This window comes from Mesoplodon densirostris, chromosome 11 (genome assembly GCF_025265405.1).
Source record: "Mesoplodon densirostris isolate mMesDen1 chromosome 11, mMesDen1 primary haplotype, whole genome shotgun sequence".
Lineage (NCBI taxonomy): Eukaryota > Metazoa > Chordata > Mammalia > Artiodactyla > Ziphiidae > Mesoplodon > Mesoplodon densirostris.
Window position 1 is genome coordinate 17,157,023 of NC_082671.1, and position 13,011 is coordinate 17,170,033.

General features: G+C 37.9%; 1 protein-coding gene across 2 annotated transcripts in view; it reads left to right on the forward strand.

The window, feature by feature from the left end:
• AEBP2 (AE binding protein 2) overlaps positions 1 to 13,011 on the forward strand; it is a 56,040-nt gene that overhangs the window by 9,334 nt on the left and 33,695 nt on the right. For both annotated transcript variants that reach the window (XM_060113546.1, XM_060113545.1), the window contains exon 2: positions 10,625 to 10,832. In XM_060113546.1, the coding sequence (XP_059969529.1) occupies positions 10,625 to 10,832 (208 nt within the window). The remainder of the gene's footprint in view (positions 1 to 10,624; positions 10,833 to 13,011) is intronic.

Consider the following 13,011-nt stretch of genomic DNA (forward strand, 5'->3'; position numbering starts at 1 on the left):
AATAATCAGTATTGTAGTACTGGCATTACTAGAGACTGCCTGCAGGATATTTGGCAAATCGTTTCATTTCTCTGAACTGTAGATTGACTCTTTTTCTTGAAAGTGAAGGTTTTGGACTAAACAGTATAAAGAAATTTGGAGCTCAGATGTCATAAATCTGGTGTAGATTTGGCAAGTGCTCTAATGGGAGTCAGAAGATAAATATATGTATCATATTGTGAATCACATTCTTTTCCGTTAGTCAGCTTCTGTTTTTGTAACTCCTAGTCACGATCAGGTCTTACCTTGAACATTTTCTCAGGCAGACTGTCCCCAATTCTTTGTTAGGCTCATTGCCTCACTCAGGTTCTGCATTGGCCCTATCACAATTTGCGTAAGTGTTTACTGTTCATCTCTCTTGCTGGAATGTATGCTCCCTGAGAATAGAAACCTGTTCTGTATATATGCTGTGTGTGTGTGTGTGTGTATGTGTGTGTGTTTCCTATCCTTTAGACAAACCAAGAATATTGCAGGTGTGTCTTCGTTCCATCCAGGATCTCAAAGATACTTTAGGTTCTTCTGAGTTCAAAAATCACCATAATTCTAATTCATATTTATGGCGTTGCATTGAAATATCCATTTGTGTTTGTGTTTGTCTTCTCCAGGCTTTAACATTTTTAAGATTAAACTCAGGTCCTATTTATCTTTATACTTCCAGCACTTACCTGCAGTGCATTCACCTGTTACACTCCGTATATTCAGGAACTCTGTAATTGGTTGAATTCAGCTGAATGTGGATGTACCTGATACCTATTTCTTCTGGATATACCTGATACCTATTTCTTCTTTCTCACTGTTATTAGTGTGGCTGCATGAAACAAGGAGTTGAACCATTCTATGCCTTATTTCTTCCCCCAGTTCTTTTAAGCAGCGTATGTGAAAGCAGTATTCGAAAAAAGTTGTGATTATTTGAATACTTTAATAAAAGCAGGATTCCCCAACTTATATTTTGTTTCTCAAGAAAAAAATATATTTACACACTGTTTTAGAAGAAACCCCACTATTGATTGTCTAGTTTGCTTAAGAATCTGAGACTTGAGCTTATTGAAAGGATTGGGTGAAGTTCATCCACAGAACCAGCGAGGCGAGGAAGCACGCACAGACTATCTCGTCTACAGTCACGCAGCTCCTGGAGAATGTTGGCAGTCCTGGCTCTAGACGTGGTCTTAGCTACTATACTTACACTGCCTATAGGACTGTTGTAACAGCCTTGACCAGGGAAGTTTAATGAAAATATCAGTAGTCTACATTAGCGGCTGTTTTACTTTTCATCCTGTCTCTTTAGCAAAGAATAACTTACACGTGCTTGAGTTCATTGACATTTCTGGGCTTTATTCTCATTTGTAATTATATAGTTAGACTTTGTAACCTGGATTCCTCTTAAGACTATGAAATACAGAAGTTAATTTTTTAAAGTATTATAGTTATTCAGTCTTTAGGGGAATAGAGAGAGTCTTTATTGACATTTTATTTCTTTAATTTTAACACTTTTCAAAGCCCTTGACTTGTTTTCTGGTTTTCATTTATATTTTGAGTTTCTAGAAAGATAAAGTGTTATCAATTAGAGAAAACACAGATTTCAGAAGGGTATTAGTATTTCTTAGTAAATACACTTACTAGTTCATTTCTAAACTATAAAATTTTTGTCTTTACAAAATTATGAATATATAAATACTTGTTAAAGTACTGAGGATGGGATTAATGAGCAATAGCCTTTCTAGTGATTTACATTCCTGTTGGCAGTCATTTGAACATGTCTTCTGAGGTGTTGAACTCTACTGTAGTTACTCTTGTTAGATATGGGTACACTGAAATGATCTGATAAAATCATTTTTATGATTTAACACTAACTTAAAAAAACACGAAATGAATATGTGATTGCTTCTGTATAAAATATGGGTATTTTTCATAGCAGGTTTTTTAATATACCATCGTTGTGTATAGACATTTTTCTGGAAACCTTTTTAAGACGGTAAAAGATGACTCCTTATAGTGTAGTTTTATTGAAGTAGAATGTTTCTAGTATTACAATCATTTTGAAGATAATTGCTTGCTGATCTCTTAAGCTGGATGAAAAATGTGGGTGGAGTAATCTTAAAGGGCATAGACTAGAGATGAGAAACAAATTGAAAATGATGTGCGCAGTGCATGGTGGTGATAGAAGAATGCAACGTACTTGTTTTCCATGAACTGTATTTCATCATTGTTGCATAAAGTCCCTTTTGGCCAATTTGGTGAATACTGCTGGGTCTTGGGGAAAAATCTTTTGTCTTTATTCAGAGAAGTAATTGTAGGGATAGAGAGTAGTCTTTTTCTTGATTAGAAAAATCCATTTAGCTTTTTAAATTACAGTGATAATAGCTTATAATTACAGTAACAATAGTAATAATAATATCTTGGTGTTGGCTAATGATTTTTAGTGGCCTCCAATTAATTTTAATGATTATCTCAGTGTGACAAAGCCATATATTTTACTTGCCTTAAAAAAGCCTACTTAAATTTGTCACTGAAAACTATGAGCATTTACTGTGTGCAAGGCACTAGCTAGGTTTAGGAGTTTACTCTGAGTAAGAGGTTTATAGGTGACTCATAGTACAGATCAACCAGATCATAAAGAAGCAGAATTGCTTCCACCTTAGGTGGGTAGGAAAGACCTTAGGGAAGTTTGACCTGAGCGTATATATAGCACATACAATAAACTCGGCACTTATCTTTCCTTTTTCTCCCCTAATTGTTTCTGAGTTTAAAGCTCTGAAAGCCTATAGCACCACAGCAGTTTGAAAGACCAAACCAGGCAGCCTTACAGAAATCGGATGTGGTCTAAATTCCTTAATCCCAGTTAAGACCAATCTCATAACTTACTTTTTGTTTTTGATAAATAAAAACGAAAGTGTCCCCTCGTTGTTCCTGGAGTATTTTGGAGTTGGATTTTACGCTGACATTGTTTGGCTCATAATCTGGTTCAGTAGCCTAAGTTCTAAATTTGGAACAAGTTCTACCTGAGAATAGTGTTGCTTTGTATGACTGACCTTGAATTAATTTTTTTCATGGAGCTAATTGACTTGTAGAAATCAAACTTAATAGTTTATCTTGTAAAACCATGTGACTCATCTGTTGTTCAAATGAGTCAAATTACATGTAATGCTAAATATCTTTTGTGTGTGTGTGTGTGTGTGTGTGCTGTAGATGTACAAAAGCAAGGAACAGCTTCTTGTGTGTGCACACCAGATGAAACTGTCACGTTATCTTGGTATGTAATATAGGCGGCATTTCAGTATTTCTTAAATCAGTAATTTACTCATTTTTCTTTTGTATAAATGTGGCAAATAGATTGTTTGGCATTAATGTTTTGTACTTGTGTGACGGGGCAAGTCACATAATTTTTGTGTTTTTGTCCCTTTTATCTGCTCAGTCTCTTTTATCCGTAAGATGAGGCTACTAATACTTGAGTATTAGTAAATAATGAGTAATTACTTCATTTGGTTGCTGTAAGCGTTACATGAGTTAATTCACATCAGGCATTGTTCCGGTTACTATGACTGCATGGCAATCAACTCCCAACATTTAGTAGTTTAAAACATTATTTTGCTTACAAATCTACAGTCCGAGCAGGGCTTGGCAGCTTGGAGCAGTATAAAGTCTGGGGACTGCAGTCACCAGGAAGCTCGCTTGCTCACGAAGCTGTCACGTGTGTGGTGCCTGGGCTGAGAAGACTCAAACAGCTGGGAGCTAGAACAGCTGGGGCTCCTGGCATCTCTCTCTAGTTCTGTGTACTTTCTTCACAGGATCTTTTTAGCATAGTGGCTTCAGGGGAGCCAGATTTCTTTATAGGGTGAGTAAGTAGTTCAGGGCTCCCAAGCTGTGTGTCCCAAGAGAGCCAGGTCGAGCTGTATTGCCTTTGATGACCCAGCTGTGGAAGTTCTGGCAGTGTCACTTCTGCAAGAGTTTTAGGACTGCTCACATTCAAGGGGAGGTAGTATAGATCCCTCACTTCTTGATGCCAAGCTGTAAGACGAGGATGTGGGAAGGTGTGTGTATGGGGGTGGCTGTCTTTGGAAAATACAGTCTGACACAAGCGCAAAGAACAATGCAGGGCATATAGCAAACAGTACTGGTTAGCTGTTGTGATAAAGAATGGGAAGTCAGATTTAAAAACAGCACCTTACTTTTGTGATACAAATTTTGATATCGTAAGTTACATAATCCCTTTTTTCCTTAGGATAAAGTCATAAGATGTAACAGGCAGGCAGTTCATAGTTTTCTTGAAGTATCTTTTTCTTTTAACGGGTTCAGTTTTAGCTTTTAATTCCTTTGTCAATGCCTAGAATAAGGAGCAGGTCACAAAATCATGGTCTCTTCCAACAAAAGGAGCCGAGGCCTGGCATGGATAATTGAAGTAGAGAGTTCACTCAAAGTTGTATCATATCAGGCATACAATTTCAGATTTCTCAAAAATATAGGATTGTCACTGGTTGACCAGCAACTGGCACAATTTGACATCAATAAGGGCTTAACATCTCCTCCACAAAGTGCCTTAGTCTGCCTATGATAGAATATGGTCTTTGTGTTTTTTTTTTTTTTTTTTTTTTTTTTTGAGGTACGCGGGCCTCTCACTGTTGTGGCCTCTCCCATTGCAGAGCACAGGCTCCGGATGTGCAGGCTCAGCAGCCATGGCTCACGGGCCCAGCCGCTCCGCGGCATGTGGGATCCCCCCAGACCGGGGCACGAACCTGTGTCCCCTGCATCGGCAGGCAGACTCTTAACCACTGCGCCACCAGGGAAGCCCTGGTCTTTGTTTTAATTAATTGAATTAATTAGATTCAGTTTTTTGAATTAAAAAATATAGGATTGTCTTACATGTTTTGTACTGTTCTGGATTTTAATAATTTTGATTACAGGTATGGGAGAGACACAGAGTAATCTTTGTAGTATTGAGTGGCAATTTTATTATAGATGAAAGGAACATCACCTTTTAACCAAATAATAGCTTACTTTGTTATATGATTAGATAAGGAATCCCCTGTGTGTGGTTATGTTTACCTACAATTTGGTAAGTACTTTGAAAACTATATAGTATTCTTATTTCTATCCAAAGTTTATTACCGTTACAAAATTAAGCTAAGTTGGGCTTCCCTGGTGGCTCAGTGGTTGAGAGTCCACCTGCCGATGCAGGGGACACGGGTTCGTGCCCCGGTCTGGGGGGATCCCACGTGCCGCGGAGCGGCTGGGCCTGTGAGCCGTGGCCGCTGGGCCTGCGCGTCCGGAGCCTGTGCTCCGCAACGGGAGAGGCCACAGCAGTGAGAGGCCCGCGTACCGCAAAAAAAAAAAAAAAAAAAAGAAAGTTACTGAAGGGCTTTCCTGGTGGCGCAGTGGATAAGAATCTGCCTGCCACTGCACGGGACACAGGTTCAAGCCCTGGTCCGGGAAGATCCCACATGCCGTGGAGCAACTAAGCCCGTGCGCCACAACTACTGAGCCTGTGCTCTAGAGCCCGTGCGCCACAACTGCTGAAACCCGCACGCCTAGAACCCGTGCTCCACAACAAGAGAAGCCACCGCAAGGAGAAGCCTGTGCACTGCAATGAAGAGCAGCCCCCGCTCACTGCAACTAGAGAAAGCCCACGCGCAGCAACAAAGGCCCAATGCAGCCAAAAATAAATAAAGTAATAAATTTATTTAGAAAAAAAAGTTACTGAAGAAACCATAAAGCTTGTTTATGGACATTACATTTATCACTGTTACAGGATCAAAATTCAAAACTGAGAACATTAAAAACATTTATTTAATCTAAAAATAAACCAATTATATGTAACAGGAAGTTTTTTTTTCTTTTCTTTTCTTTTTTGGCTGCATTGTGTCTTTGTTGCGTGCTCACTTTCTAGTTGTGGCGAGCGGGGACTACTCTTCGTTGTGATGCGCGGGCTTTAGTAGTTATGGTGTGTGGGCTCAACAGTTGGGGCTTGCGAGCTTTAGAACTCAGGCTCAGTAGTTTTGGAGCATGGGCTTAGTTGCTCCATGGCATGTGGGATCTTCCAGGACTAGGGATCGAACCCATGTCCCCTGCATTGGCAGGCGGATTCTTAACCACTGTGCCACCAGGGAAGTCCCAGGAAGTTTTTTTAAATGCAAAATAACTTTCAGTTAAGAAAAATAGAAGAGTGACATTGTTTTATATTTAATGTTTGGCTGAACAACTAGTTTCTCATATCTGCTTCTGCATTCAGCCTGGTGCAATGAATTGATTTGGTTGAGCCATATGAAGAAAATTTGGGCTCATGCAGATATTTAGTTGGAAAAGGAAGGAGTATTTTATGTTTTTTTTGTTTGTTTTGTTTTTGGTTTTGTTTTCGTTTTTTTTGTGGTACGTGGGCCTCTCCCGTTGCGGAGCACAGGCTCTGGACGCGCAGGCTCAGCGGCCATGGCTCACGGGCCTAGCCGCTCTGCGGCATGTGGGATCTTCCCAGACTGGGGCACGAACGCGTGTCCCCTGCATCGGCAGGCGGACTCTCAACCACTGCGCCACCAGGGAAGCCCAGGAAGGAGTATTTTAATATACTTTTTAATATAATTGTGTGGCTGTTTGATAATATACCAAAACTTGACAAGTGATAGTTTTTTTTTTTTTTTTTTTTTTTTGCTACGCGGGCCTCTCACTGTTGTGGCCTCTCCCGTTGCGGAGCACAGGCTCCGGACGCGCAGGCTCAGCAGCCATGGCTCACGGGCCCAGCCGCTCTGCGGCATGTGGGATCTTCCCGGACCGGGGCACGAACCCGTGTCCCCTGCATCGGCAGGCGGACTCTCAACCACTGCGCCACCGGGGAAGCCCGACAAGTGATAGTTTTTTTAAGATCATTTGCAGTGTGGAATCTGAAGCCATGTCAGCGAACTTTTCTTACTGTTACATCAAGACCATGGTCTCTTCCTTCTCTCTCGTAACATAGCATCCGTGTTTTGCTTCCTCTGCTCCTGTGTCTTGTCATTTAGCAAGCTGATCTTGTCAGTGTTGATAGCCCTATTGACAGTGGTCACGTCCACCAAACGTATGTTTTGCTTGGAAGTAATTTGAGTTATCAGAGAGAGGCTATTCTTGTATGTATGCGTGAACTGGCCCTTGAATTCTCAAGGGAAACCGTTTTCATAAAATCCATGTCGTTAGTTACTCTAGACGTTAGAGTCTGGTCTGCCAGATAGTTTCTTAACAAGGCCCATGGAAAAGAGGAAAAAGGGAATGTTGTTAATGTTAAAAATGTCTTACATCCTTCCTTAAATATTGCGTAGGAATCTCTTAACAATGTGTGTGTGTTGTTTTTTTTTTTAAACTTACAGATTTTCTGTCATCGTGTGTGTGTTTGTGTATGTGTACGCGCACATACGTGGTTGCTTTAGCTTACTATTCTACAATATGAGACAATTCTTTAGATAGTCCGGTCAGTTTCAGTTGGGTAATAATAATGAAAGAGATCTTTTAGAGTCTTGCTACTTAAAATGTTGTAGCAGCATCATCAACAAGTAGGCTCTTGCTAAAAATACAGTATGTCAAGTCTTACCCCAAAAGCACCGGATCAGAATCTGCAATTAATAAGATCACAGATGTTCATATACATATTAATTTGAACAGCACTGCTTTAAATTATTGAAACTATCTGAATAGAGTGAGTGCTTTTTATGGCTTATGTTTTCTTAAAAATACCAGGCCGCTTTTGTTCACATTTGACAGAATCAGTAAGTTCATTGGGAAGGAGAACTAACTGATTGAATGATCTTAATATATGCTTGAACCTAGACCCAAGGTCAGGTGGAATGTCACCTTTTAGTTCTGAGCATCTTGTTATCCTACTATTATAGGAAAAAGGACTTCCTATGAAATCTCTATCTATCTCAGGGTCCTGTCAAAATCAGAAATTGCTTGTAACTCGTCTCCTGTGCTCTCCTGCATCAGGACTGTTGCCTTTATCAGTCTTAAGACTGGAGAGAACCACTGATTCCGGCATGGATCTGGGGCTGAAAGGTAGCCTGGTGGTTTAGGATTAGACACTTTCTAGAAGTTGGAGGAGTCAAGAAGGGATCATGAGGCAGGACTCCAGTTTGCCCTGCTGGGCTCTGGGAGGCTCTCTGGGGATGCTGCCCAATTGTGGACTGTCTCTTGAGTCTTCCAGGGTAGGGGTACCTGCCCTTTACCTCCTCTGCCATTGCATTTGCAGCTTGTTGCCAATGGTAGACAAAGTTCATGTCCTCTAACACCTGCATTATGTTCTCCTTTTATGAGGATCCATATCCACATGAAGTACTGTTTTTCAAGTGAATAATACTGCACGTAGAGAATATTGCACTTAAAATTGTTAATATTTTGTTTGCCTTTGGGGTTAATCAGTATGGTTTACGAAAGTATGAACTTTACAGTTAAAATGTTTTAGAATATATGAAGCAAGTGATAAGGAAAATAGGTAACCATTTGGCAGATAAGGGCCTCATGAGACTTGAAATTTCTAGTGCTGAAGTAAAAACTTGTATTTCAGTATATACCGTACTTACAGTTTATTCCTGCAGAAACAAACAGTATATAAGTAGATTTTCAGATATTCAAGAATTGATTCACATTGGAGAGTTTTCTTGAGATTACAGAGTTTTAGAATGAAGTTTTAAAGTTGCAATTTAGAATCTATGTATTGACTGGTAGATAGTTAGCCAGATGGACTTAAATACGTGAATATCCTTCAAAGGGAAATCTGAGACATTTTTCACATCTGAAGCATCCTACAAAAACATTTTCGTTATCTTTGTAAAATGGGTGCATTTGATGTTAGACACAAGTCATTATTAAGCTTATTTTAAAAGTTCAGTTTAATTCTTGGGTGTGAACAAATAAGGTTGTAGTGGTTACAGGTGAATGTTCTTATTTTTAGAAGGCATGTGCTGAAATAATTGTGGTTGAAGTATTATGTTTGCAACCTGCAGATGATTGAGAAAAACAAATTATAGCAATATAGCAAACAGGGCAGGGACTTCCCTGGTGGTCCATTGGTTAACACTCTGCACTTCCAATGCAGGGGGTGAGGGTTCGATCCCTGGTTGGGGAGCTAAGATCCCGCATGCCACGCAGCATGGCCAAAAAACCCCCAAAAAACGGAAAAACAAAAAATAGGACAAAGTGTTAATTGTTGAGTTCAGATTTAATTATTTTTATTAAGATATAGTTGATGGTACAATATTATATACATTTTCAGGTGTACAGCGTAGTGATTGACAACTTTTAAAGGTTATATTCCATTTACTAGTTATTATAAAATATTGGCAGTATTCCCTGTGTTGTACAGTATATCCTTGTTTATCCTAGCTTATTTCTGTTATATATAGTAGTTGGCACCTCTTAAACCCCTGCCCTTGTCTTTGCTCCTCTCCACTTCCTGCCTCCCTACTGGTAACCAGTAGCTTGTTGTCTCTATCTAAGTTCAGGTTTAGATATATTTTTCTGTGTTTTTGAAATTTTCTATAATAAAAGCTTGGGAGTAGGGAAGTATACCCCTTAAAAGTTAATATCAATTTTATAATTTATTGGTACTTAAATTACAAGCAGTTATATAGCTTTTAATGGATTTAGTCTGAAGCATTCTTACTGTTGGTCCTTCTGTGATTGATGCCATGTCCATGTAATTTCTCTATGGAGAAGATACTGAAAAAAGAGAAATTAGAAAGTGAATTGCTTTTAAGATGAAGGCAAAGTGTATTACATTTTATTATGATGTGAAATTTTGAACATTCAAAATTACTCAATTACTTTTATTTATTACTTTTATTACTAATATAATAATTTTTTAGTAAATAAAAGAATTACTAACATGTAATACTTTGTTTAGTAAATTAAAAGTTAAAGGGATTGATTGGCATTTTCAGTCTTTTTGGTGCGTAGGAGTTAAAAAAAAAAAATGAGGGCCAGGAAAGTACTTCTTATTTAGACTTTGGTAAAATCAGAGAAACTTTTATTGCACTCAGATTTCTCTCTTCTGCCTATTATTAAGAAGGGAAAATACAGCAAAATTTCCCAACTTCTTTGAGATGGAAAGAGGTAGGATGTGATAGCAGTTGTATTCTCAGATTAGTGAATAGAAGAAAAGATTTCAGATCAACAAGTGATTTGCAAAACTGTAAAGATGATCTTTTGATTCTGAATTATTTGCAGTTGGAATCTATACTTTATTAACTTTATCATGCCTCTTAGAACTGTGGAAGGGATGAAATGTGATGAGCTCTGTGTGTGTGGTTTGGTTTGGTTTATTTTCTGTAGGGTATGGTGTTGGGGGCTTCATGTCTGCCAAAAGTTGCTCAAATTACCCCGTATCTGGTTTTGAGGAACTAGCTTTTCTTGCCTTGATTTGCACTTTATTGCAAGTAATATTTATTTGAAATTTAGTTTCAGAGAATAATTATTTGAAACTAAATAATTTTAAAGCAGTGTTGTTTTCTAATGGAAAATATGGTTAGTATGCTTTATGGGGCAGAATGTCAAGTGGTAATCTTAATTATTTATAAGATCATATTCATGTTAGTGAATTTCTAGGAATAACACAGCCTTTTTTCTTCTTTTGTAGCATAAGCAGTACTATAATGGATGTAGACAGCACAATTTCCAGTGGGCGTTCAACTCCAGCAATGATGAATGGACAAGGAAGCACTACTTCTTCAAGCAAAAATATTGCCTATAATTGTTGTTGGGACCAGTGCCAGGCTTCCTTCAACTCTAGTCCAGATCTGGCAGATCACATCCGTTCCATACATGTAGATGGTCAGCGAGGAGGGGTTGGTTTTGTCATTTCTTTTTTTCACTCCCTGTTTTCATTAGTTTTATTAATTTATAATTGCTAGTTAGGCTTTTTTTTTTTTCAAAGTAATTTGGGATTGCTTTTACACACGGTTTATTTTTTTCAAATGTTTTTTTCCCCCTTTTATTTACTTCCCACATATTTGATGGAATCAAATTAAATAGAACATATTATGTGTTGGATTTTAATTTGCTCTTAGGTATATTACTTTGAAGAAATTAGACTTTCTGCAATACAGTGGGAGTATTGTAAATGAATACTCTGTATTTCAAGCTTCTGTTGTTTTGAGTTGAGGAGGTTTAGGAATTGGCACTGTTTGGGACTTCTGTTGTTAGAGTGGTCTTAAGTTATCCCTGATGCTGAAATTAACTAGAGAAACTATTGGTACCAGGATTAGTATAAACAGTCCTGTTAAATGACAGTCTGTACTCATTATTTGTAATAATTGATCATCTTTCCCAGGTCTTGTCAGAGCTGGCTTAGTATTGACCTGTATTCTTTCAGGAATCCATTTAGTTGTGTCAGTTCATATACTTTTTATTGAGTAGTAAATAAAGAGCTAAAGCAAATTAGGTGAGTCACAGTGTAATGGACCAAAATATTTATAAAATTGATAATATTATAATTTTTTTTAAACTTTATCTAGGTTTATGTCTTGAATAGTTAACCATACTTAGTATGTTTTCCAGAAATTAATGTCACATTGTAAGTACAGATAATTTATTAGGCCACACATTGCCTGTCAGTGTGCCATCACTTTTGAGATATACTGATACTAAAATGGTTAAAATCTTCTTGGTTTAAGTAAGTGGGTAACTGTTCCCACGGTGGTATTGATATTTAGATTGTATTACTAATCTTTTTTTTTTTTAAACACGCAACCGTAACAGGCACTCCTCACGTTTTTACCAATGGTGTTGCATTTGAAATTTCTTTTAAGAGATATTTGCTGTTATCACAATATGTTATAATGTTTCAGCAATCTTTTAGTTACTTGATAAGTAAACATTTGTCATATTATTAGATTTAACGTATACGGGGTCTGGGTAGACACCAAAGCGTGTATTAATGAACTGTGCCCATCATATGGTATTTTCACTGCCTAACCCACCCAGCTCAGTGGTTAAGCTCCGTTGGTAACAGTCTTTATTTCCCCCATATATATATAAGAGCAGATATATATATATATATATATCTCAGATTTTTAGTGAAACTATCTTAACTAAGTTGGTTTCTTGGTTATTACAGAGTTGCCTTTTGTGAGCCACTGCTTCTTGTCACTTGGTATATATCACTAAGGTTGTCTTCTGAACCATGGAATGATGCTTTTTAGGCACTTGACTTAGCAACTGCATATAGGATCCCAAGCTATGTAGGCGATCTCTTAGGAGGTATAGGATAATTTCACATTTCTAAGTCTTGATCCTACAAGTTGAGTTGGCACACAGCCTTTAGGAGAATGTTTTCTGCCTTTTACAGATTTGAAGAAAAAATGGAGTTAACAGTCTGAATGTATCATGTAATCCCTGCACCTGCACGTGTCTTACTGATATTACAGAGCTAGGCATGAAGTTGTGGTATCTCTACAGTAACTGTAAACTTGCTGAAATGGAAACCCCCTCCCCCATGTCATTTCTTGAATGCTTATTCATAAAATTACTTTATTACAAATAATAAGATTTTCTGGCTAATTTTAAGAGTAATGCTATTTTGACTTCAGAAAGATCTCCTGATCTTTGAAGGACACTAGTTGCTAAACTACAGCGTAAAGGATCAGCTAAATGAAGAAAATAGTTTCCATTTATTTCTACATATCAGTCTTTGATATCTAGACTTAAGCTTTCAGAATGAAAGTGTGAATGAGAATTTGAAAACTTGATACTGCTAGATAAGACAGGAAATCTTGATCTAGTTTGTGCTTTAAAATAGAATAGTTGTGTCTACGGCCGGCCGTACCACCCTGAACGCGCCCGATCTCATCTACAATAGAGTAGTTGTTGGTTGGAACATTTTTTTTTAAAACGACCTCTTGGAAGGGAAATTAAAAAGAAATCATTTCAATTGTTTTTAAGTGTACAGTTCAGTGGCATTAAGTACATCACATTGTTATGCAGTCATCACTACTGTCATTCTCTGGAACTTTTTCATTATCCCAA